General features: G+C 64.3%; 1 protein-coding gene and 1 long non-coding RNA gene across 6 annotated transcripts in view; one reads left to right on the top strand and one right to left on the bottom strand.

The window, feature by feature from the left end:
* The window catches only part of MTA1 (metastasis associated 1), a 26,609-nt gene extending 4,445 nt beyond the window's left edge, over positions 1-22,164 (bottom strand). For 3 of the 5 annotated variants that reach the window (XM_037048439.1, XM_037048447.1, XM_037048456.1), the window contains exons 1-15: positions 21,966-22,160; positions 12,375-12,442; positions 8,754-8,847; positions 6,802-6,852; positions 6,589-6,715; positions 6,456-6,519; positions 4,816-4,933; positions 3,284-3,386; positions 2,952-3,051; positions 2,477-2,665; positions 1,392-1,466; positions 1,162-1,220; positions 741-856; positions 376-527; positions 95-284 (exon numbers count right to left, since the gene is read on the bottom strand). In XM_037048439.1, coding sequence (XP_036904334.1) covers positions 95-284; positions 376-527; positions 741-856; positions 1,162-1,220; positions 1,392-1,466; positions 2,477-2,665; positions 2,952-3,051; positions 3,284-3,386; positions 4,816-4,933; positions 6,456-6,519; positions 6,589-6,715; positions 6,802-6,852; positions 8,754-8,847; positions 12,375-12,442; positions 21,966-21,993 — 1,534 coding nt within the window. In that variant the 5' untranslated portion in view covers positions 21,994-22,160. Of the gene's footprint in view, positions 1-94; positions 285-375; positions 528-740; positions 857-1,161; positions 1,221-1,391; positions 1,467-2,476; positions 2,666-2,951; positions 3,052-3,283; positions 3,387-4,815; positions 4,934-6,455; positions 6,520-6,588; positions 6,716-6,801; positions 6,853-8,753; positions 8,848-12,374; positions 12,443-21,965 lie in introns of those variants that run through there. The other 2 variants (XR_005066817.1, XM_037048465.1) reach the window with 2 other exon arrangements.
* On the top strand, positions 21,239-24,783 carry LOC118988651 (uncharacterized). The gene is made up of 3 exons (XR_005066824.1): positions 21,239-21,687; positions 23,305-23,772; positions 24,602-24,783. It is a non-coding gene; the product is annotated as an uncharacterized LOC118988651 (long non-coding RNA).

Below are 24,783 nucleotides of genomic sequence, written 5' to 3'. Positions count from 1 at the left end.
GGCGCCATGCAGGAGGGGCTAGGGCCAGAGCTCCGAGCCCACCCGCCTTCCCTCCTAGGGTGGGAGGGAGCGGCGGGGCGGGGAGGACACTCACACTCGGCCTTGATGGCTGCACTGTTGATGGGCAGGTAGGGGTGCCTGGCGGCATGCCACGGCCGCAAGATCTCTCGGCACAGGCGCCGGGCGATCCGAGTGAGCTTCGTGGTGTGCAGGTAGAAGGCCTGCCTCGTCTTCATGGCAAACTTGGGGCTCCCGCTGCTCCGGGCTGGGACGCCGTGGGGGCTCTGCGGAAGGGGGCGCGCCGCCCCGACACAGCGCCATGACCGTGGGCCAGGCCGCCAGGCCACGCGCAGGGGTTGGGGAGCACCCACTTACCATGTTACTGCGGTTTGGTCCTGGCCTCTCTCCATCTAACCGGGTTGGCATTTTCAAGCCACCATATTTCTTCCAATAAGTCCAACAAGATGCGCAGAGGCGACACTGCATGTTAGGGGGACCCCAAGAATACCACTGGTAAGACTGGGTGGCTACGGACAACAAAGTTGGAGACAGACGGGTCCTTAAGCAGAACCAGCGACGGCAGAGAGCATCACACCGCCGCCCCCGCCGCCCGCCCCAGTCCCGAGAGGAGGGCTTCCCAGGCAGTGTGCAGCCCCCGCCCCCAGGCCGGGCTCCGGATCGGCTGGGTGCCCACCGCTGCGGGCTGGGCGAGCCCTGGGTGCCGGGCGGCGGGCACTTACTGTAGCAGCTCTCGCAGGCCCGGCCGGCCCCGGGGCTCTGGCCTGGCGCCCCCGCGCCATTCACCACACCCGCCTTGGTGCTGTTGACGCTGATCTGGTTCGGATTGGGCTTGTTACTTGGGTGAGGGAGAGAGGGGGCGTCACTGGAGGGCCGAGGCGGGAGCGGGCAGCCCCTGGGGAAGCAGGGCTTCGGGCCGCTGGCCGGCCTCATGCTGCAGCGAGCCCTCTCCCCTCAGGTCTAAGAAGAGGCCCCACAGAAGTCTGAGCCCTGTCTGCACCCCAGCTCCGTCTGCTGGCACTTGGCTAGGCTCAGAGTGGAACCCGGCCCTGGCGCTGGGGCCACCCGGGCAGCCAGAGGAGAGCCAGGGCACCCTGGGCCCACCCAGCCCGGGGACAACAAGGTGGCTGGAGGGGCACTTACTAGTTGGGGATATAAACTTGCTTTAACTTGCTCTCCGCTTCAGCTGCTTTCAAGCGTTTCTTAAAAGAAAACAGAATGTCAGAGAGGTCGGCAGGCAACCAGGGAGGGATGCTTTGTCGGGAGGGGAGTGCCAGTGTGTCCCCCAGCTGCCTTGAGCGATCACCCCCAAATGCACCCAGCACCTGCCACACAGCACCATGCCACGCTGGGGCGCCTGGCCCGGAGCCCACCTGCTGCACGTATCTGTCGGTGGTCTTCCACATGTAGTAGTACTCGATGATGCTGGTGAGGGACTTCCAGGGCAGCTGGGGAGAGGAGGGCACTTCGGGAGGGCCACACGGACACCACGCAAGGGCACTGCCTGAGGCGCACCTTCTCTGGGGGACCCTACGTTTCTAAACTCACTTCTCCTCTGGGCCTGAGGCCCCCCTCCCGCCAGCGCCTGCTCAGGGGACGCAGAGTTGCCCACAGCCCCAGACACCACTGAGCGGGTCCGGACCGACGTCCCGAAGGTCACGCAGGCAGCATCTTCACCGGTATGCCTTCCGAACGCTGCGCCCTGTTCCTGGTTTCCAGCACACACTCGGAGGGGCTGCCACTAAGCGGCCAGAGTTCACAGCATGGACACCAGGCCCTTTGGGGACACCTGGTGCTCTGGGCTCCCTGCGCTGCCCTAGGACTGAGAACTGGGACCACACAGAACCCGCGAGTCCTGCATTCTGGCCTCAGCTGTGATGGCCACCTCTGCTCACTATGCTCAACGTGGCTGTCTCACAGGGGCCGCCGACAACCTGAGCGGTCAGGACATGCCCGCCACACTCTGCCTGGCTGTGCTGCCCTCTCCAGGCCCCAACCACCGTCACTTCTGCGCCCTTGGTGGTCCCCTCTGCCCTCTGGGGGCTTCTCCGACGGCCGCCTGCCACTGCTGTGAGGACACTCCCATCAGAGGGTGGCAGCCCACCTGCCCTGGGCTCCTGGCCACCCACCCCTCCTGCACCAGAGCACACTGTTCTGAGGGGCCTCTTGGGGTCCTCTTCTCTTCAGGAGGCTCAGTGTCTTGGAGACGTGGGGGAACCCTGCAGGCGCAGGCCCTACCCACCCTCCATCCCCATGGGCTCTCCAGGCCGGACACTTCCAAGAAACACTTATCAAGGACACAACAAGGAGAGGCCAGCTGGCTACAAACAACACACGAAACCCAACTCTGAGGCCCGCAGGGGCTGTGAGCGCCGGTGAGGGCCCCAGGTGAGCCTCTGACTGAGGGGCGGACGTGTGGCCACGGGGACAAGGGGCCCTGCACCTCGCGTGAACTCACAAAGTCCTGCTGGATGTCCGTGAAGTCCTTCCCGTACTTCTCCAAGGCTTCCTCAAAGAGACTGGCCTCCGAGGCCGACCACTCCTCCATCTCGTCACGGCAGAGCACAGGCCCGCCCTGCGGCACCAGGGCCGAGATGGCCTTGGCCACGTCATACACGCTCTTGTGCAGGGTGTCCATGGCATGGAACTGCAGTGAGACCTGCAGGGTCACTGGGCTTCCCTGCGCCTGCCATGCCCACCCCAGGCCAGGTCTGGGCTTCGACAAGGACCCAAGAGCAACACCCCGGCAGGAAACCAGGCGAGACCTAGGGGGTGGCTGGAGGCACACGGGTGTGATGGGGCACAGGGCGAGCTGAAGGTGGGCCACTCAGGGCAGAGGCGGCTGTTCCAGGAGGATGCTGGTGGGGAGGCGGGGACAGGTTTGGCCAGGCCTGTGCCCGGGGAGTCACGCCCAGAGTGCAGGGCCCACTCACCAGGGTGATGTCCCGTGAGGCGGCTGCGGCGCTCATGTGCAGGCTGGGCTGCCGGACGGAGCTGCTGCAGTCAAGGGCCCGTGCGAAGGTGCCCACGGAGCTGGGGAGGGGACACATGCTGCCCACTGGGGCCGGCCGGCAGGAGGGGTGGCCAGGCCAACCCCAGACACGCGCAGGCTGGGCACAGCAGTGCACCCCCGCTGGCCAGAGTGGCCCCGGGCACCAGGGACGGGGACTGAGTGGCACCAATCAGAACCTGCCGTGATGGTGGGGGGGTTACCTACACACAGGACAGACCCCAGGCCCTGCTTGGGTCAGGCAGTCACACTCACCGGGCCACCACGAGGAACTGGTCGATCTGCTTGTCTGTGAGGGGATTGTGTGCCTCCCACACTTTGGTCTCCAGTTTGGACTGGTCTCGGCCATCTTCCTCGCCTGCAGGGACAAGACAGCCCATGAGACGACCAAGGCTGCAAGGAGACATGTGGCCTTCAGCCATGCCTGTGGGGCCCAGGGTCTGCCTGCGTCCGAGGTCTCACGGGAGATGGCCTGGCCATGCTGGGAAAGACCATGAGCATGCAAAGGCCACACAGGATGCAGACACAGGCGTGTGAGTGCAGAGGGGGCCTCGCTGCCACAGCATGACCTCCTTGCCAGCCCGGCTGGGCACCTCCTCCTCTGCCTGACCAGACCAGGGGACCCCAACAGCAGAGAGTGAGCCACCGCCCAGGGAAGGGCATGTGTAGGTATGTGTGTGCAGGAGGCACGTGTAAAAGTATGCACGAGGCAGGACCACCAGGCAGAGCTGAGGCCACGCCCACGGAAGGGGAGGAGCTCGGGATGGGGGGGGGCAGCCCTGCCCAGCTGTCCTGCCTGAATGCAAAGGGCATGGCCATCAGACACTACGCCACACAGAAGCAGCTGAGGGAGAGGGGGACACTGAGGCCACCCCGTGTGAGCTCATCCGGAGACCCCCCCAGGCAGGCGAAGGACACCGGGCCAACAAGGACAGCGAGAGCGGTGCACTGAGCAGAGAGGAGCGCACGCCACACGGGTGGACGCAGGACCCAGGCCAGGACCAGCTCCATAGCAGCCACTCGGGTCTGAGGAGCCCGTTGCTGCAGGCGGTCTGCCCCAAGGTTGGCTGACAGGCCTACTCGTCACCAATGACAAAATATTCTTTTGCACAAATGACAACCAGAAAGGAGGTGACCGTGACCACGCGGCAGCAGTGGTCTTCAGAAATAGAAGACGAAGGAGACGGTCCCTGAGCCGCAGGTGGCCATAGGGAGATGACATTCACAGGTGGGGCCTGTTGTGGCTCCAAGGGGCCCAGGCCGGGGCGAACCCCGACAGCCTCGCACCTGCGTGATACCTCAGGGAGGCCAGGATGCCAGTTGTCCCAGTGTGGCCACCCCTCCTCAGTGACTCGAGACACAGCCTCATCCCAGGCACCTCCAGAATGGGGCCCACAGAGCAACCTGGTCACAGCTATCACACAGAATGTGGCTTCACTGCCCAGAGCCATGCACTGGCTGAGACCAGATTTTGGCCTCTGCTCCCCGAGGCCCTGCTTTCCTGTCTGCACAGCTTGTGGGGGACAGAGGGGCTGAGAAGGGAGGGGCCAGAGCCACCTACAACCCTGGGCGGTTGCAGGCCTGGGGGAGGGCAGGGGGCCTCAGAGACAGACAGTAACCCCCAGAGTACAGGTTGGCACGACGGACACATTCACTCAAACACGTTTCAGAAACAAAAGAACTTCTAAAAACCCTGAAAACATGGCCAAAGAAGCCCCATGTGCAGGGGTTGGGGAGGCTGACAGCCTGCCAGGTACTCCTCCACAGCCCCCGGCTCGCGGCCCTACCTTCCTTCAGCAGGTCCGTGATGTCTGCCTGGTACCGGTTCCCCACGCGGATCTCCCCTTTGTCAGCCAGCAGTGTCTTCTGCTGGGGGTCATAGACGAGGGAGTAGAAGAAGAAGTCCTGAAAGGTGACATGGGGCCGAGTCAGTGCAGAGCCTCGAGGCCCGGAGGCCACTGCAGGCAGAGAAAGTGGGGAGGTGCGGCTGTGCCCACAGCTGTGGGCTTGGAGCCAGTGCCAGGTCTGCTGATGCCCAGCCCTAAACGGCAGCGTTTCTACCAGCAGCGGCACTTCGGGAAGTTTATGAAAGTGTTTAATAGCAACCCAAATCTGAAGACATGTAGGAATTAAGCTGACAGATTTCGGGCATGTCCGTTGCAAGATGGTGGTTCTCCTGCAGTTGTCACAGGAGACGTACACAAGTCAAGCCATGGAATGTTCTGGACGCAGTGCCCAGAGCAGAGGGTGCAGTAGCAGGCCACCCCCACCCCAGTGCCTGCCCAGCACTGCTGCTCGGGTGGCGCCCTCGCTTCTTCTGAGTCCTCTCTGGCAGCTCTTCCAGGCCCCACCCCACAGCTCATTTCCCTAGACTCCCATCAGTGTTTCCCTCATGGCCTCCGGGGGCTGAGCTGTCCTGTGGCCCAAGTCACGTGCGGACAGCCTGTCTCAACTTGGGCGGGGACAGCACCGCAGTGACCCCAGCCCAGGGTGGCCTGGCCTTGCGGATGGAAGGCTGCCCCATGCCAGGGTCTCGGCACCTGTCTTCTCATTGTGTGAGAGCCTGTGCCACCTGAACACCCAGGGGCCCCCACCTGGGACACACACAGGACCACCAGAGCAGACCAAGGCCACGCACATGTGAACACAGCACAGTGCCTGCTGGCTAGAGCCAGAGGCTTCACAGTGGCCTTTTTGCTCATGACTGTTTCTCTGTGTCACTAAGGTGTCTCTCTGGGAGTGGGGGGCATCTTTCTGAAGAACCCCCCACTCCCAGGGGGCTGATCCCTGGGGTCCAACTGCCCTTGCCTGGCAGCTTCCTGGGAAAAACAGTCCGGCACAGCACCTCCCACAAGGGGCCCCAGCCAGATCCCTGGCTGCCTGCCAAGCCTGCTCTTTGGGACTCACTTCAGGCGCTGCCCCCTGCTGGCGGCTTTCCAGACCCCGGACCTGAGGTCAGGCCTCTGCAGCTGCCACCACCACCCCCAACCGGCTCCTGTCACCATCCCATCTGTAGCCAGGTCACACCTGTGTGTCCCAGGGGACCCAGCAGATGTGCCCCTGGACAGTGGTGCTTGTGACGCTGTGGCCTGCCCTCCAAGGCCCCCATGAGCCCCGCGCAGACCCATCAGGCCTCAGAACACCCACGGCCCGCTGACCACCTTGCTCTGCGGCTGCAGAGCCCCAGGAACCTGCGCGCCATCTGGAGACAGGGCTGGAGCCAGGGGCTGGGCGGGGCCCTGCCACACACGAGTCCCCAGTCCCCAGGGCAACGCAGGGCCACAGTGTCCTGGTCATCATCTCGCTAAGACCAGTGCCCCAGCCTGGGACCTGGGGCAAGGCATCGGCGAAGAAAAGGGTCTGGGCCCACAGGGAGCCGGGAGAACCCCCAACCTGCGGGACACCCGCCCCTGCAGCTGCCCCTCACCTCCCGCTCCAGGTAGGACTTGAGCGACTCTGTCTCGTTGAGCAAAGTGACGCTGCACTTTCCTCTGCAAGAGACACACACAGTCAGGGGAAGGGGGGGGAGGCAGCGCCCCCCCCCACCCTCCACCAGCTACCTGATGTGGGTGGCAGGCAGTGACTCCAGCTGCCGAGAGAGGAACAGCTCACGGTGCCGCAACTGGTGCTTGAGCTTCTCGGGCAAGTCGACCACCTCGGGGTTCTCCATCTCCTCCTCAATCTCCCCTGAGGGGCCATGGGTGCCATCAGCTGGGCCCTCACCCCACAGCCCCCACGGCCCCCAGCCAGAAACCCCACAGGGATGTCCTTACCTTCCTCCCCATTGTCGGCCCCGGGTCCAGTTTTGTAGCAGACAGACAGGGCTGGAGGACAGACAGGCCAAGTGGCAGGTTAGCACTGCCTTGGGGTGGCCCAGTCCCGCTGACCCTGAGGGTGCAAGGCTAGGCCGGCGCAGTATGGGGTACGCCAGGGCAGGGGCACATGGAGCTTGGCCACCCCGAGGTGCCACACCCTCCAGGTTCTGGGCATGTCCTGGGGCGCCGCCAGCCACACAGCTAATCCCCTGCCCTCTGTCCCAGGTCCCAAAGCTGGGGTTGGGGGGCAGTGTGCCCTCAGCTGCAGGTCAGGAGCTTGCAGCCCTCTGCTGCCCCCCTGTGGCAGCTGCGGGGAGTCCCAGAGTCTCCAGACCTAGCCTGACCCTGGGGTGGGGCATGGGAAGGGTAGGCACGGCAGCCCACGCGTTCAGGCTGCCAGTGGCCTCCCATCTCTGCCTACTCCCACAAACCCCACGAGCACCCCCAGTCTGGGTACATCACCAGCATGTACCCAGTCCCTTGGTCTGAGGCCTGGAGCTCCACGTGCCCTGGGCCGCCTGCAGACAGGCCCCCAGGGCCACTGCCCTCTACCCCACCCACCAGCTTGGACGCAGGCCTTGGGAAAGCTGCCTTCTAACAGCACCCACTGGGCGCCTGTGGCAGACCAGCCCAGGCCCCCTGGGCCACAGTGAGCCACTGTGTGCCCAGGGGTGAGGACTGAGGTCACTCTGGGCTGGGCAGTGGGCACAGGTGAGGGGTCAGAGTCATCACTGCACTCAAGCTACCTGGGCCACACAGACCAGCAGGTCCAGGGCCCAGACAGCCACGCCCCAGAGTGCACAGCAGCAAAGAGGGGCTGGGGAAGAGGTCTTCCAGGGTCACATCCACAGCCTCCAGCATGGCCAAGGCTGGTGGACCCTTGAGACCCCGCCTGGAGACCAGAGTATGGGCATCGGCTTCATGGTTGGAAACGCCTCTCGGTCGGCTCTGTCGCCCACCACTAACATGGAGCTGCTGGCTTTGGGGGTGCCGCCGCGCACACGACAGCCAGAGGACACTGAAGGCCCAGGCTGTATCGGACACCGGGGAAGACCCTCAGAGCCACCAGGACCCACCGCACACCCCTCAGCCCAGTGGGCCCCGCCCACCCAGGATGCTGGGAACAGCATCCAGCATCCTGGCTGTAACTGTGAGGTGACTCCTGTGCCCATCCCAGCCATAGCAGGGTCAGAGGCGCTCTGCCATCTGACGAACTCAGGACAAGAGTTCGGCTGCACCTGCACGGACCAGGCCTTACCCCGCAGGCTCAGCAGGACAGGCCACGTGGACCCACCCAGCAGGGGGACACAGGCCACCCAGGCTCCTCTGGCCCCAGACATGTGGAGAACCCGAGGGCAGCCCTGCCTCTGCCGGGAACAGAGGTGCACCAGCCCCCCAGGTGTGGCCACATTTCCCAGAGGAGACACCGCTGCTGCCAAGCTGAGGCCAGCGCTGAGACAGTGAACACTCCCTGCACGCCAGTGCTCCCCAGACTCGGGAGTGGGCTGTGACCACAGACCCTGCGTTTCTGGAACACATAGGAAACCTCCCCACGGAGCGCCACCAAGCAAAATGTCAGCAGGACTGGCAGGACCGACAGCACCACAGCCCCACCCCTGCCCGAGCTGGGGCCTACCCTCCCTGCCACACCCAGGGGACGGTCCGTCTGGGTCTCAAGTCTCAAAAAACCACAGGCAGGGAGAGTCCTGGATGCCTCTGGGTGACGAGCACATACCAGGACCCACTCTCCAGAGAAGGACGCACACAAAGAGACTCGTGACCTGGCCCAGCCAGGCCTCGGCACTGCAGGGACTGCGTGTGATGCTGCCCAGCGCTGGAGGCCAAGGCTGCACAAGAGGGGAGACCAAACCCCCGGGGCGGAGAGCTGGGCCCGGGGAGGGCGGACTCACTGGCATGCTTGTCGGCCAGGGCGATGAGGGTGCTGGAGATGTCCCGCCTCCGGTAGAAGCACACCACCTTGGCCTCCACGTTCCCGTTGGCCGTCTGCAAGAGCAAGGGCTCGTCACCCCAGAGTGGGGCGCTCACAGACCCCAAAGTCCCCTGAGCTGTGCCTCCTGCCTCCCATGGACCCCAGCCCCCCATGGTCCTGACCCCCTTGCCATCTAGGGGCACCTGGGCTTCCAAGTCCCATCCTCAGGCCTTAACTGCTTGAGGCCAGAACCCGGCTGACTCCCTGGCCACCAAAAAGACCTGCTGTGACCTGAGTTCAGCCAAAGCAGCCCTGCCTTCAGCCTGGGGGGCCGCCCACCCTGGCAGCTCCGGGAGGCGGCTGAGGACAGGTGGCCTCTGGCTGGCGTCACCCCAGCACCAAACCTAGGTGGGGGCAGAGATGGGCCGGGGCTCTAAGAGGCAGCCCAGGTGGCCCGCGGTGTGCCCATCCCAGCACTCGGCAGGGCCGCCGTCTGATCCAAGGAGCCCAGTGGGTGTGGGAGGGCCAGGGCCGCCTCATGGGGCGAGCACAGCGCTTCCAGCTCTCGGGGGTGTGTAGCATCTTTAGTGAGGCAAGAACTTTATCCCAGTTCTAATCCTTGTAGGGTCTCCCATACTGGCATTCCCAACGCCGAATGAAACCACTTTTCAGAAAAGCGTGTAACTATCATTCACTGAACCCATGAGGCCAGGACTCTCCACAAGGCTGGGAAGTTCTCACACTCGTGAGGTGAGCTCTGCTTGCCACAGAACACATGCTGCCCAGTGGCTCCGACCCACACACACCTGTGCCACCGGAGGCCACCAGAGCTGGCCGGTCTCTGCCGGAAGTGGTGAGGGATGCCTCCCAACCACAAATGACGCAGATGCCACCACGCTGTTAGGTCTGCCCCTGGCTGTGATTGGCCCTTTAGGCAGTTGCAGCCATTGCCAGAGGCCCCGCACCCAGCAGTGCCTGTGGGGTGTCAATGACCCACTCTCGACTGCATGGTGCCCAGCACATCCTGCTGTCCCCAGCTGGGCCACCTGTGTGTTCCCGCCTGTTCACAGCTCTGACAGCCCAGCCTGTGCCCGGCTCCTGCGGGACCCAGGAGGCCCTGGACTTCGGAACCTGCCCAGGTGCCTGCGGCCTCAGTCCTCACGGTTCCAATCTGTGTCTTTTAGACCGTGTCCCCGTGCTGGGGTTCCAAGAGGCCCCTGGTGCAGAGCTGGGGCAGCTGTAGGGCTTCTTGTCTGCTTCCTGAGCCCCTGGGGAGCCAGAGCCAGGGCTGCAGCGCCCCACGGGGCTGGGGGCCTGGGGACCTACCCACAGCCGCACGGCAAGGCTGGGAGCAGCTCTGAGTGGTGTGCCACCCCGTCTCTTTTGCTGCACTGCTCTTGAGATCCCCACACCTTGTCTCCCACCACTAATCAACCTCCTGTGACCTGGCCTCGGCCCACTGGCTTCCCAGCGGTTCTTGCAGGCAGCAGGGCCCTGTGACACCCGCATCTTGGGGGCTGCCTGCCCACCTGCACTCTGTTCTGGAACTCTCCCAGCAGCATCGCCAGGGAGGGCCACTGTGGGGCCCCCGGGCCACAGGGAGAGGTGCTGGCCGGGCTCCAGCCCCAGCTCACACCTCGCCACTGCACCGCAGCCCCGTCCCCACCCCACAGGCCCTGTCCTGTGCCCCCACCTGATCTCCCAGCTCTCAAGTCCCAGCCCCCTCTTCCTTTCCAAGCTGTATCTGACTCTAGTCTGGCAAAGACGTAATTTCCCACGGCGACAATGTCACCGCAATCCCCACTCAACCCCAACTCCAAGGAGAGACCTCGACCGCGCCCCTGAAGGCCCACCAAGGCCCAGAGTCTGGGGGACAGGACAGCAGGCTGAGCCTGAAGACAGAAAGAGACCCGCGGCAACAGGTCTGGCCACTAGGTTTCTGTGAAGAAACCTCACTTGAGAGTCATTTTCAAATCACAGAAAAGGGCAAGGAGCCCAATGCCCCTGCTCCTGGGTGCCCAGAGGCACCGCAGGTCCTTAGGCCCAGTTTCTGATACACTCTCACAGCCAAGACCTGCGGGGCCCCTGGTGTCCCTAATGGGGTGCCTGCGCCTCTTGGGATACATTGAGGGGCGAGCCCACGCCCTGGGGCCCCTGTCCCGATGGTTTGTCCTCTTTTCCACAACCCCTACAGGGGGGGCTGGGCCCCCCCGGCGACCCCCCAGTCTCGTCTGGTCCCTGTGCTTCTGCCAGGCTGGGAGCAGCAGGTCCTCCTCTCTGCCGAGGCTCCACCTTGACCTTAAGAGCTGCTCCTGCGCCGAGCCTCCAAGTTTCGGGGCGCCCGGGCGGCTTCTCAGAGGGCAAGAGGGGTCTGTTTGTTTTTAGCTTCTGCTGAGGCATCAGCTCCTCTTTTAGGCTAATGGACTTCCAGGTTAGAAGCCTCCCCAAGCTGGTCCTGCCTCTGGGAATCCGGCCGCCCCCCCGCCCTGCTGCTCAGAGCCCTTTCCTGGCTCCAAGAGGCTCAGAGAGGGACGCCGGCCCTGCCCTCCCGCCTTGCAGATGCCACCCGGGGCTGTGGGGCCGGAAGTCACACACTGACCATGCCCACCCAGGCTGTGCCCCAGGCCCCACTTCCCACAGGCCTCCTGTGCACTCCACAAGGGCCCTGGCCGAGCCGGCAGTGAGGAGGAACCAGGTCCAGCAGCACGGTGGCCACACAGATGCCCCCGTCACAGCCCTCATGCCACCACCTCAGACCCGACCTGCTACAGCTGAGGCAGATGCAGCAGCAAGAGGCCTCGCACGCACAGCCGCGGGCCGGGGTTCAGCCATGGCTGAGCGTGACATGTGGGGGTGGTCAGGTCAGCAACGCACCTTCCTGCCCTGTCCTGCCGGTCTCAGGGCTCCCGAACGCTGATGCCATGAAACCTGAGTTTCAAGGAAGCAGCCTCTCGACAGCTGGCCTCACGGAGGCCCAGCAGGTCCCCCTGCCCACATGGGTGATGGGGCTGCCCCTCCGCAGCCACGAGGGGAGGCCCAAAGGATGGCGCCACAGGGCTAGGGCTATGGTGACCCAAGTGCTGCGGTGGCCATGTCTGGGGGGGACACTCCAGTGCCACCCAGGGCACCTCTGACCAGGGGCAGTGGAGGCGGGTAGAGGTCCTTGGGGGACCACCCACCCAAGACGGTGAGAAGCTCTGGGCAAAGAGAGCAGCTGGCTGAGAGGTGGGAACCAGGGAGCCCACATCCACTGCACCCAAGTGAGCAGGAGGGGAGCAGAGGCCCAGGTGCTGGGTATGGCTTCTGCGGGCTGCTCACTGGTCCTGGGAACCATCCGGCCCAGACCCTGGCACCACGCCTGCCCCGCTCAGGCTGAACGCGTCACTCAAGCTTGGCTACCAGGCACCAGGTCTGGGCAGGTGACCCTGGGGATGCAGCCCCCAAAACGAGCAGACAGCGGCCAGTCCGCACCACCCAAGGTCCCCTGCAAAATGGCACCGAAGCCGGTGGCCCCAGGGCGGAGCCACAGGGAGGTGCCTCCAATCAAGAGCCCGCCCGCACACACCCGCGCTCACACGCACGCCCCGCGCATGCGCACTACCTTGTTGAGCTCCTCGATCCTGCGGATCAGGTACGGGTTGCTGGAGGAGTTCTCGAAGTAGACGTAGTCTGCAGACAGGCAGAGAGCGGGTCATGCGGTGGCACAGCTGCCACAGCCACAGCCTCCCGCCGCCCCAGGCGTGCCCTCGGATCTGGAGCAGGAGGGAAGAGGGGGTGGGGTCCGCATTACCCCTGGGGGGGGAGCTGTGACCAGAACCTCAGTGGAGGTTCGCCTCAAGGCGGCGGTGGGGGACAGGGCAGGAGGGACAGCCTCAGGTGCCACCACACCAGCCCAAAGACCACAAGACTGCACTCCAGCTGCCCTACCCCCACTTCTGGCCATGCAGCCCACCTCCCGTGTCCCCCAACCCCTTCTCCAGAAAGAAAGCCAGTGAGTGCAGACCAGGAGTGCTGCCCACCGGACCCTCAGGCCCCCTCAAGGCCACCCAACTGCCAGCCTGCCTGCCTGGCCAACCCCGCCCCTTGCCGACCTGGGAAGGCTCTACGGAAGACGGCTGAGCAAGAGGCTACCCCGAGATAGCACCCGGTTAAAGGCTTGATGTGGCCCAAGCACCGACACTGGGCACCAATCTGGTGCCAACCCGGTAAGGCCTGGAAATGCCCCAGGACCCGGCCCAGCCCCATCTGTGCCTCATCTGTGAGGACACACCTGCGGGCACCCACCTGCAGGGCTCAGCTGGACCAGCAGGGTGCCCCTGCCCCTAGGTCGCAGGTCAGTGTGATGGTGACGTGTGACCCCAGACACTGTGAACCCGTGGACACACCACAACCCACTGACATGAAGCAGCCAGGTCAGACCTCTCACACTCTCCCCACAGAGAGGTTTCCAGGAGGAAGTCTCCAACCCAGCGGGACAGCCCACCACACTTAGAATAACCACTCCCACGTGCCCCAGCCTGGGAACATGGTCCCCACAGGTGGGGACTCAGACCGGCAGCCACACGCAGGCCGGCTGCGGTGGAGAGCCGGAAGGGGAGGGGGCAAGAGGACACAGCAAGATCCCACGCCCGCCAGCAGCCGGTCTCACTGCGGGGATCCGGCCTCAAGACAGAGACAAGGCGCGAAGCCAGGAACCGAGGCAGCTGCACAGGTGCAGACAGGTGGCAGCGACCAGGCCATGCCAGGGGAAAAGCCATGGTGACCAGTGCCGAGACCAATGGGACGTACGCAGACCCCACTGCCCGCAGGTGGCACAGGCATGAGAAACAGCCACATGCCACCAAACCCAAAGACCAGGAGGGAACGGACAGCTGTGCCACAGACACCGATGGCTGAGCTCCGGAAGAAGAACCAGTGGCCGCGCACCTGCACCGGCATCCCGACAACTACCCAGGAATCAGAGAGGACACCCTTCCCCACCCAGGGAGACAAAACACAAATGGCAGCTCAGCTTCTGCAGAAAGCAGAGGAGGCAGGGAGAGGCCCCAGCTGGCCAGAGGCTGCGACCCACAGCCAGAGGGACAGCACCAAGCCACCCAACTTATCCATGCACCAGCAGCGCAAAGCCAGCACTGCGTGAGGGTCACGCCCCCTGCACTGGGCTTCTCGGGAGCGGAGGGTGCCCAATTCCGGAAATTATGCCCACTGAACAAAGACACGCCCCAGGCAGGCAGGTCTGACAGCCCCACTGAGCTCCTGCACGAAGGCTCAGGGGCACCGGGGATCCCAGGCTGCTTCGACCCAGTAACAGGCATCTGAAAAACACCCAAGTTACTCCGTGGGAAACACAGGCTGCCGCCCCCTCGTGACGCTGTGGCCCCACGCAGAAGTCCCGCATCTGCTTAGCAGAGGGTGAAGCCTCCGTGTGAGCACTGGGCCAGCTTGCAGGACACAAAGCCGCGCCCACAACCACTGCAAAGCCAGGAGACACGCACCCACTCAGCAAACGAGTTGCAGGCGAGGGGAGACCTGGAGGTCGGTGGGAAGTGCGTGTGCCGCCCGCCCCAGAGCCTGGGTCCTAGAGTAGCGGCGGCAAGACCTGCAGCCGCGGGGCCAGCACAAGCCACTCGCCGGTGTGGCCACTGCAAAGCTGCAGCCAGGCCCGGTCCCCGCAGGAGCGCCCCATGGACTCTTTTCCACCGAAACCCCCATCCCCACCTCAGCGCTGCTGGGATGCGCTCCCGTTTCTTCCCGGCACCAGCAGTGCTGCAGACAGACACCTGCCGGGGGCCCATGACCCTGAGGACGCTTACAGCCTGCATCACACCACTGTTCTCATCATGTGCACCTGTGGCCTGTGTGCAGCTCAGCCCTGGGTCGTCCGCGCCTGCACGTCCTGCCTGGTGAGCCTCTGCTCACCCAGGATGTGGCCCCTGCAGCCGGTTCCATCGCTGGAGGGCTGGGCGCCGCGTGACCAAGCACCGACAGACCCTGGACACAAGGCAGTGAGCCACCCTTCCCACGGCTGAGCACACCGTGCTGGGGGCATCGGGCACTGTCCTTGCCTCCGCTCGGACAGGCCACCTGGACACCTGCACCTGGCCTCTCCGGGGCCCTTACCGGGCCCCAGTGATGACTATGACCATGGCCCGTACAGGGCCTTCCCAGAGTTGCTGAACCCAGGGCTGATCTCATGGCCTCAGCTCAGCCTGCCGGGGCCTGTACTCCGCCATGGGCTCCTGGGGGTGGGGGAGTGGGCAGGGGGCTCGGGAATGAGGGTCTTGGGGATCTTCCTCCACAGCTGCCCTGAAGCCCCTCGGGCAGGGCGCCTACCTGCTGCAGAGGTGGGTGGAAGTGGGCCTCGCTCGTGCTACCTGCTGACAGTGAGGAAGTTTGTTATTCAAACACTAGATGTCACCAAAAGGGATGTAAGTTTGGGGTCAAGTACTATTTCTTGTGATTTTGGGATGAGTCTGTGAAAGGCCACAGTGGTGGGCCTCCTCACCCCGGAAACCTGCACCTTTGCCCCCGTGTGGGCGTGCCCTCCAGGTCAGGGTGCTGGCCTCTGCTCCGTGGCAGAGCCCCAGGACCTGCTCTGGGGAGCCTGCTGCCGACACAGCCGTGCCGTGCGCTGAGGCGGACTCTTGTCTTCCACATGGTCCCACGCACTTCCATGCCTGACACCTGTCCGGGCTCTGCCACAGTCCTCTCTGGCATGCAGGCCTCCCTGAGAGCCAGTGTGGCAGCAGCAAGGATGTGCATGTGTGACGTGGACACGCATGCGGGGGCATCACAAGAGGCAGCCCATGAGCACCTGCCTGTGAGCAGGAGCCCAGCCCAGCAAGTGACGGACGGTGACAGAGGCCAGATGGGTGTCTGGCTCAGACAGGTGCCCCGGCCTCTGCCTCTCTGCCACTCAGGCCCTCGACGGCCCGGGTGAAGGCAGTGCATGGGGAACACAGGTCCTGTCCTTGTCCAACTCCAGTGCTCACCTCCGGGGACCTGCAGGCGCACCCAGAGCTCCTGGGCCATCAGGGCCATGGCAGCAGCCAGCTTCCCCCGAAGCTGATGTTGGGTCTCAGCAGGCCCCACCTTGTCGGAAATGCCAGGGCACTTGGCCTGCGCAGACAGGGCAGGGCCCTGGGGCAGACATTGGACAGGACCAGCCGCCCGCCCTGCGTCCCCAGCCCAGGACACCATTCCTCCCTCGGCACGTGCTCCCCTGGGGCTGTGCCCGCCTGGGATGCCACAACGTTGTCAGCCCCCAGCGGGGAGCGTGGGACTCGGATGCTGCACCTGCTGCACCTGCGTGCAGTCCTGTGACGGTGAGACAGTCTGCACCTCCCTCTGACCACTCACTCCTTCGGACGGGGAATGTGGGGGCAGTGCCCACAAGCAGGGTGCGTCCACCAGCAGATGCTCGCCCCACACACTGAGCCTTAAGGACACCAAGTCCACGTCCAGACTCTGCTTTTCTCAGCAGCAGGACACGTGGTGCCCGACACCCTGCAGAGCCATGGTCTGCGCCTGCCGACGGTAAGCCCCACATAGCTATGATACCTCCACAGGGCAGAGCCCCAAGTACCAAACCCTGTGCTTTTTGCATCACAAGGGCCCATCTCTGGATGTGCCCCCAACCGTGTAAAACAGTAAAAGCGCTCTGGGCTCAGCACTCACCCAGAGACAGGCGGTGGGCGCGGGGCGACGGCTGCCCGAGGACTCACACGTGGGCGAGACGCTGCTCGCGGATGTGGACCCTGGGGTGTCTGGCCCATGCCTGAAGACGGCTGCAAGTGCAGCCCCATGCAAAAATCATACGTTGCCTTAAAGCATGTTTATACTCACCAATTTCCATCAGTGTTTGTGAATTTAACGTGCTGCCCAGAGACGCCAGAAGGCTGGACGCCCCAGGGGCACAACCTGCTGGTGCAGCCCCGTCCCAAGTGCCTGTGGTTCTGGGTTTCCTGCAGAGGCCACAGGCTGGCTCTGAGCTTCGCCTGGGAGTCCCGGACGGGACAGCCGGGGGCCACCATGGCTGAGCCACGAAGGTCCACTGCAAAGGCACAGGGACTGGGCCCAGGTGCCAGGCACCCACTGACAGGGAAGCACGGGGCCCACACACCACTGAGTGCACACGGCGCGGGGCAGAGGCACATGGCACAGCCACACACAAACACACCAGCACCAGAGTCCACCCTTCACCTCACACACAAACTACTCGAAGTGGGTCACGAACCGGAAAGCAAGGCCCAAGAAAACTGGATAGATAAACCCTGCGTGCCCTTGGGGCAGGCACATTCTGTAGACAAACAAAGTGCAAATTATTATAAAAGTCTGTGAAATGCACACTCAAAAAGGGCTGACCTCCAGAACAGAAAACCAGCTCTCACGCTCAACAAGGAGAAAAAAAGCCCAAGACCAGAGCTGGGGAGGACACAGGGGAGGGGGACCCTTGTGCTCTGCTGGTGAGAAGGCAGGTATGAGCAGTCACTATGGAAAGTGTGGAATTTCCTCAAAAAATTAAAAATGGATCTGCCTTATGATCCAGTGATTCTTTCTGGGTATTTATCCAAAGAAATCCCCAAACACTTTCAAAAGAATATACACGACCCCGTGTTCACTGCAGCGTCACTCACGGTCACCAAGACCTGGATGTGGCCCCAGTGCCCGCCGGGAGACGCGGGCGTGGAGAGGGAGCTCGGTGGGCTCACACAGCGGACGACCAAGCGACGGAGTGGAGGAGGGGATCCTGCCGCCTGCAAGGCATGGATGGGCGCAGAGGGTGCTGCACTGCGTGGAGCTGGACAGAGGACCAGGCCTTTACTTAAACGTGGAGTGAAAAGAACCAGGCAGAGGAACGAACAGGACTTCAACACCCACACAGACAGAGTGACGGTGCAGGGCGAAGGGGCTGGGAGGCCGGGTGACAGGAGGAGGAACGAAGCAGGACAGAGGGGCAGTCGGAGACCAGTCCCGGGGACGTGAAGTCCAGCAGAGGCAAGGGTCACTCCTGTCGTAGCTGTGAGTGGTGTTGGGGAGCACGGGAGGAAGGGGGGCCACTATGTGGAACACATGACGGTCCCACTGCTATACCCCTAAAGACAATGTGAGATGACGCTGTGGACTTGCAAAAAAGAAAAGAGAAAAAATCCAGTTTTAAAAACCAGGCAGGAGACCTGTGCAGACAGTTGACCAAGGACCCTTGGACAGCAAACCCCGACAGCCAAAAGGCCCACCAGACTGGGCAGCCACAGCCGCTCTGCGGGGAAACCGACCTCGTCTCAGCCCGATGATCCCCCTGCGAGAGCAATGAGTCAACGTGTCCCCCCCATCCCCGGGATCGGGAACATGGAATCCCTACTGGCTTTACCCTGCTGTGACCTCTGATCAGGACGGGGGTCCCACGAGCGGACCCCCCGCAGGATTTGAGCACGCCGCAGTCATGGCCACCCGGCCTCTGGAACATGGTGTGGTTACCCATGTGTGTGAGTGCCAGGTCACGGCACCATCACACCAAACGTCCTGACTGCCAACTAAACTGGTCCAGGCATGGACTCCACCCCTCCGAACAAGAAGCTGACCATGGGAGTGCCACACTCAGTGCTGGCCAGGTCCCTAAGGAGTGTCTGTGCGACCTTCTCTGAAAAGGAGGATGCCAGAGCCTAGATGCCTCCATGGTGGCCTGGAGCCCAGACTGGGGGGGAGGGGATTACACCCTCTATGGCACTGGGACTAGGACCCCCCCCATCTCAAAAGCCGCTAAGCAGTTTTAAGTGGGGGAACCGAGCTCCTTTGGAAGGATCATCGCCTAAGTAAGGCAGGAGGGCACCCCTGAGCCAGCCTGGCCACAGGAGCCAGTCCAACAAGGAGGAATGAGGCCCCTTTGGCCCAAGAAACCTGGGCCTGCATGGGGCCCCAACGAGTGTAGGGTAAGTAGGTGGTGTCCTGCAGGCACCCAAGGGGCCCAGCCCCTGTGACCCCCACCAGGCCCCCTCCCAAGGGCCAACGTGGGCAGCTGCACAAGCCTGGGCACCCCCAGCCCAGGTCCCAGCAACTGTGAGAACAAGGCAGCATCCCATCCCCCCACCCCCCGTGCAGACCCCAGGAGCCCCAGGAGGCCATCCACGGCCACTAGACACAGGCTGCCACTGCCCTGCAGACCGACAGGCGTGGGCAGGCACCAGGGTTCAGGGAACAGAAGCCCTGGGCAGGCTGTCCGGCCCAGGAGTTCAAACCCGAGCAGCCCCAGCCCACCTGAACTGCAGGTCTTGGGGAGGGGGCACCCCCCCGGGGGGCCCCCACCACTGTTCCTGGAGTGTGCAAACACACAGGGGTGCCCAGACCCTCAAGTGTCCCACAGGATTACTAAAGGCAAATGTCTCACCTGGTCCAAAGTTTAAAATAAACAAACAAAATGAAAGCAGCGTTTGTGACATGGAACAGGGAAATGGTGACGTCCTGAGAGAGGCAGGGGACAGTTCACCTCCAGGGACCCACCCCAGCACACCCTGCCCCGGCCCCGCTGGCTGCCCAGCATTAGGCGTAGTCCTGTCACTCTTCAAAGTGTGACTTTAAAATAGCAAATTGTCCCAAAGGGCAGGTGTGAACTTCCTGCCGTGGAAGAAAATACCTGAAGGGAACGGCTGCAGCCTGCCGAGGACACGGACGTCCCGAACAGGGCTGGGCTGGGCTGGGCTGTGGCATCGAGAGGCATGACACCTCTGCATCCAATGCACAGCCACCTGGTGTGGCAGCGAGCGGGGTCATGAACCCTGACCCTACCACCCTCGTCCAGGCCTCACCTGCCCACCACACTCACAGTTGCCATGGCCAGGTGGCCCTTGTCCCCTCCCAGGCTGACCCACTCCCCTAGTTGACTAGCAAGCAGGTGGACTGCAGTCACGCCTGTGCCGCCACGCCTTTGTCTCCCAGCCTGCTTCCCAGGTAACTTCGACTCCTGCTGGGAACACCTGGGCCTCAGAGTGCCCCATACAGCATCCAGGACAGCCTTATACTAACACAGTTTGTCGTAAGTTCAAGTTCAGCTGGTGCCCTTGCCTTCCTTGTACAACCTGGCATCTCTGGAAAAGGCCCATTCTTAGGGTCCCTGCAGTGCTCCCCCAGGCCACAGTCCTCTCAGGAACACAGGGACCCATCTTCCAGATGCCCTCTCTCCAAGCAAGCTGCACCTCAACCGCCCAAGGTGCCCACCAGCCCTCCCAGGACCCCGGAGTGCTGCCTCAGGCGCTGCAGGTTCCCATCCAGAAACCAGGGCTGATGGCAATTTCTCCCAAAGGGATGGACAGGGAGTTCAAATGGAGCCTGGGGTCACCCCTGCAGAGCCCTCCTTGGAAGCAAGGGAGGGGACTTCTGGATACCCTCATAGAAGGGATCTGCAGATGTGCAGCCACAAGACCCTTGTCCTCACCAGGGGAAACTGAGGCACAGGGAGATCTGGGGGTGGCCAGGCCCCTGCTGAGCTCTTAGTGAGACAGACCTGGGGGCCCAGGGCCACAGCCTAGCTGAGTGGTGCCCTGCGGGGTGAAGCAAGGCACAGCAGCAACTCAGCCCCGCCCCCACCTGGCCCTGCTGCTCCCTGGGGCTGTGCATCCCCTTCCCAACTGACAACCATTCCTGCTGCAGGGGGGAGGGGCATGCAGGGGTGAGACCACCTGAGACAGAGGCTTCTGGTCGGTGACCCCAGGGTGGGGGGCTGTAGGGTCCTGTCACCTGTCAGCAGAAGCCACGGGGCCTCCAACCAGGCAGGAGGGAGTCTGTACTCCACATAGGGGGTCCCAGGGGTGCACAGGGGCACAGTATCAGAAGGGTAGCTGCTGCACATGGACGAGCCCTGAGGGACAGCAGTTGGGTGATGGGCAGGTCAGGTCAGCCCCTGGGGGTCCAGGCAGCTGTGACAGTCTTCCCTGGGGTATGACAAGGAGACATCACTGAGGATACTCCTGCCCCTCTACCCAACGTGGGGAACAGGCCCCTGCACTGCTGTCTGCTCCCTGTGTGTCCACCAGGGCCTGCTGCTACATGGGCTGCAGGCCCCCATTCCAGTGCCACCTCTGAGCCAGAGGGGGGTGGTGACAGCTGCAGGTGCCACACTGACCCCACACACAGATAGGGCCTGATCACAGAGGTGGGGTGGCTGGAGAGAGACTTGCCCAGGACACCCCCAGGGAGCAGAGGCGACTAAGGGAGTGGCTGGAGCTGCTTGCCACCAGACACACTCCTGCCAACAGTGGGCACGTGGGGGCGGCAAGGGCACCCCACCACCCCGTGGAGCAAGGGAGGACCCACTCAGAGCCCCGTGGAAACCCAGCGGCCCATGGCCCAGAACCCCTGCACACAAAGTGGAACAAGACACAGAGCCAGCGTCCCTGGACCTAAGGCCAGGGTCCCGGCCGGAGCAGGACGCCCCGGGGCCCCAGCCAGCTCAGCACAGCCGCATCGGGGGCGCAGAAGGCAGCGGGCTGCAGGCCTTTGCTGAACCCCTGCAAAGCACCTCCCCACTGGGCTGGGGCACCCGGAAGCAGTCAAAGTTTGGGGTGCCTTCGGAGCCTGTGGCCGAGAACCCGGAGGGGACCCCTGGGGAAGCTCTCAGCACGCGCCAGCCCCAGCTCCGAGTCCCCGTGCTGCGGGGAAGCGACGGCCCCGGCAGGGGGCTCCCACGGTGAGGGACTCCCAGATGCAGGCACGCCGCCAGCTCTGCCGGCCGGGGTGGGGACCCCCGGCCCCGAGACTCCCGCTTCCAGGGGGACCGCCGGCACTCCGCGCGGCCACGTGCTCCCGCTGACGGAGGGGGCTCGGACCCGTCCGGCCCAGGCCCTGGCCCCCGCGCCCGAAGGATGCTCCAGCCTCGGCTGCGGCGCCTCCCAGGCCCCCGGGCCACGCAGGCGCCCCAACAGGTGGGCAGAGCGCCGCTCCCCGGCCCGGCTCGGCCACCCGACCCGGGCTGTTGGGGTTGGGGTCGAAGCCGGGGTGGCAGGCCCGGGTGGGGGAGGGGCGGCGGGGGCGCCGCGCGGACGGTGGGGGAGGGGAGGCATGGGCCGGGCGCGCCGAGGCCGGGACGGCGCCCCGGGCGGTTCGGGAGCGCTGCCGGGGGCGGGGTGGGGACGGCGGTTGGGGTCCGGGAAGGGGCCGGGGCGTGGGCTGCGGGGCCCGGGGCCGGCGGGCGCGGCCTTACCTCCGACCCTGTACATGTTGGCGGCCATGTCCGGCGGCGGGCGGCGGGCCGCGGGCGCGGGCGGCGGGCGGCCTGGAAAATGGAGGCGCGGGCGCGGGCGGGGGCGCGGGCGCGGCGGGCGGGTGGTTTAAAGGGGCCGCAGCCTCCCCCGCCGCCGCCGAGGCCGCGCAGGGACGGAGGCCGCGGGCGGGCGGGAGAGGAAGAGGAGGAGCGGCGCCGGCGGGGGAGGGGCCTCTGTGCTGCCGTTACCGCCGCCGCTCGCCCCCTCCCTCCCGCCGCCTTCGGGCCGGCCCCGCCCCTCCCCCGCGGGCCTCCCCACGCCCTGCCCGTTGGGTCCATTCCCAGCCGCACGCTCCGGGGGAGCCTCCCGCCGCCCCCAGGGGCCTCCTGGCACCCCCATCGCCCCTGCCCCTCTCACGCACCCTCCTTGCCACCCCCGGGCCTCCCGCCCGTCTGTCGTAACACCAGCCGCTCCTGAGGGACCTGGCGGCCCGCCGCTCCGTCCCGGGCCGCCCTCCCCGGCCCCTGGCCCTGGCCCCTGTCTGCCCCTCGTAGCCTTGCCCGCCTCCCGCCTTGGGACCACCCCATCCCACCTCCGAGCGGGCGGCCTCCGCCGGAGAAACAGGCTGCGGGCGGCCGCGCCTTTGCTGCCCTCCTGAAGGGCCGCTGAGACTGGGAGTCCAGCAGGCCGGGCGACCCAGATCCGGGGGTTGGGGTGACAGGAGTGCCATGCCCAGAGGACAGGGCGGCTGGGGGGGGCGCCTATGTGATGAGGCACCTGCTGTTCTTCCCACCCCATCAAATGTGGTGTGGAGTCTCTGTGGGAGCGGGCAGGTGCCCCAGATCCTAGGAGAGTCCAGTCCACGTGGAGCTGCCAAGACCAGGGGTCCCCACGCCCCAGAGCTTGAGGCTGAGGGGGTGGCATCCCAGCTATGGTGAGGCACAGGGTTGGGGTGTTGGGGCTCCAGGGAACTGGTCTGAGCAAAACCCAGGGTTACTACCGCCCTGCCTACTCAGATGGAGCAGGCCTGTGGCTGGAGCAGGGGACGATGTCCAGTTTGGGGACACCAGTGGGACCTGCAGCGCAGCATCCAGGGGGGGAGCACAGAGAAGGCCCACAGCTGAGTGCAAGGTGCTTCGTTGGGGGGGGTTCAACGGTGCTGATGGAAGCCAGGAGGGGGTCCACAGAGGGCAATGAGCCACTGCCTCTCAGGAGCTCAGGATGGAGGGGGTGGGACCACGGTTGTGGAGGGAAGGAGTAGGTGGCGGGAGCTTAGGGATGGGAGAAGGCGGATGAGACTCCAAAGAGGGGTAGAATGCGCCCCTCCCTTCCCACGAGCCTGTACTCACTTCCTGCCAGCGTTTCCTTGGAAAGCAGACCTGCCACATCAAGTCTTCTACCAACAGCTACCAAACTGACTGAAAAGTCAGGACTCCCCCAAAACACCCAGGCAGCTGCTAGGCACGAGAGATAGAGCCCATCACTTCCTGCCTCATGAAACCCTGCTCTGCCACCCCCCACCCCCCACCGGTACCAGAGACCCCTGGGGAGAAGCCCACCACTTCCCTCCGTCCAGCAAGGCAGGCAGGCAAGACTGGCTTTCAGTGGGGGGTCAGGGTCTGGGGTCTGAGGGAAGCCATTTGAATTCTAAGCATTCCCATGAGAGGTAAGATGCGCCCCCCGCAAAGTAGAGCAGCATCGGCTCCCCCTGTGGGCTGCCACCTGCCCCTCTCCAGAGGAACGAGGGGGCTGCGCCAACACCGCGCCTGTCACCCACCTCGGAGCCAAGTCAGTCAACACATGGAGGTATGTTGCGAAAAGTAAAAATCTGTCATCCATTTGGTAGCAGAGCAGACAGACTCCGGTCAGAACGGACATGGGCGGCAAAGGCCCAACCACACCCAGGGTCCAACCACAGAGGGACAGCCCCACAGAGGACCCTGTGGGGAGCAGGGGCTGGGGGGCATCTATCAGACCCGTGCCCCAAATGAGGAGCTCGGCCAATAGAGGAAAAAGTCACAGCACTGGAGTGAGATGACAGCCAGGAGACAGTTCCTCAAAGCCACACTGCAGCCAGATGTCGACTAGAAGGCAAGGGGCAGGAGGCCGGTCTTACAGGCGAGGCTGGAGGTCGTCCTGGGTGAGATGAAGCTGTTGCACTTCCCTCTAATGCTGTGGCAGACTCAGCGGGAACTCGGGCTCCCTGGGTAGGTGCTGGGGCTGCGGGGAAGAGAGTGCCCGCCAGGGTTGCAGGCTAGTGGGGAGGAGGGCGGAGGGCAGGGTACACGACCTACTGTGCTCTCCAGGGCCATCATGGGGACCCTGGTGGCAGCCCATGCAGAGAGGTCAGTACACTGTGAAGGAGACCCAGAGGCCACATCCCTGTGCCCCCAGGCCACCGGCTTTGCCAGAGTGGGAGGGCCCTGGAAGTGCTGGGCTGGTGCTGCAGAAGGGTCCAGGGGGGCCGAGGGAGGGAGGAGACACAGAGCTGGAGGGGAAGGCCCAGAGCCAGGGCTGCTGGAGCTGGGAGAGGGCCAGAGAAGGGCTCCAGCACCCTGCAAGGGGAGCTCCCAGGGCTCACGGAAGCCTGCATATGAAAGGCCGAGACCCAACCCAGCAAGACCCGTGTCCCCAGGGTGAAGATGTGGCAACTTTCAGAAGGAGAACATCGAAAACAAGGACCAAACGCCAGGCCGGCCCGTGTCATGAACACTGGAGGCGGAGCCTGAGAACTGTCCCAGCCAAGTGCCCCAGCTAACAGAAAGGCCCCCAGAAGACAGAGCCCGCCAAGAAATAAACGTCTTTAAAAATGTAAAA

Source organism: Sturnira hondurensis, unplaced genomic scaffold (assembly GCF_014824575.4).
Source record: "Sturnira hondurensis isolate 20B ecotype Veracruz unplaced genomic scaffold, ASM1482457v3 Scaffold0000780, whole genome shotgun sequence".
NCBI lineage: Eukaryota > Metazoa > Chordata > Mammalia > Chiroptera > Phyllostomidae > Sturnira > Sturnira hondurensis.
The sequence above is the reverse complement of the archived record's forward strand: the minus strand, read 5'-3'. Positions and strand labels throughout refer to the sequence as shown.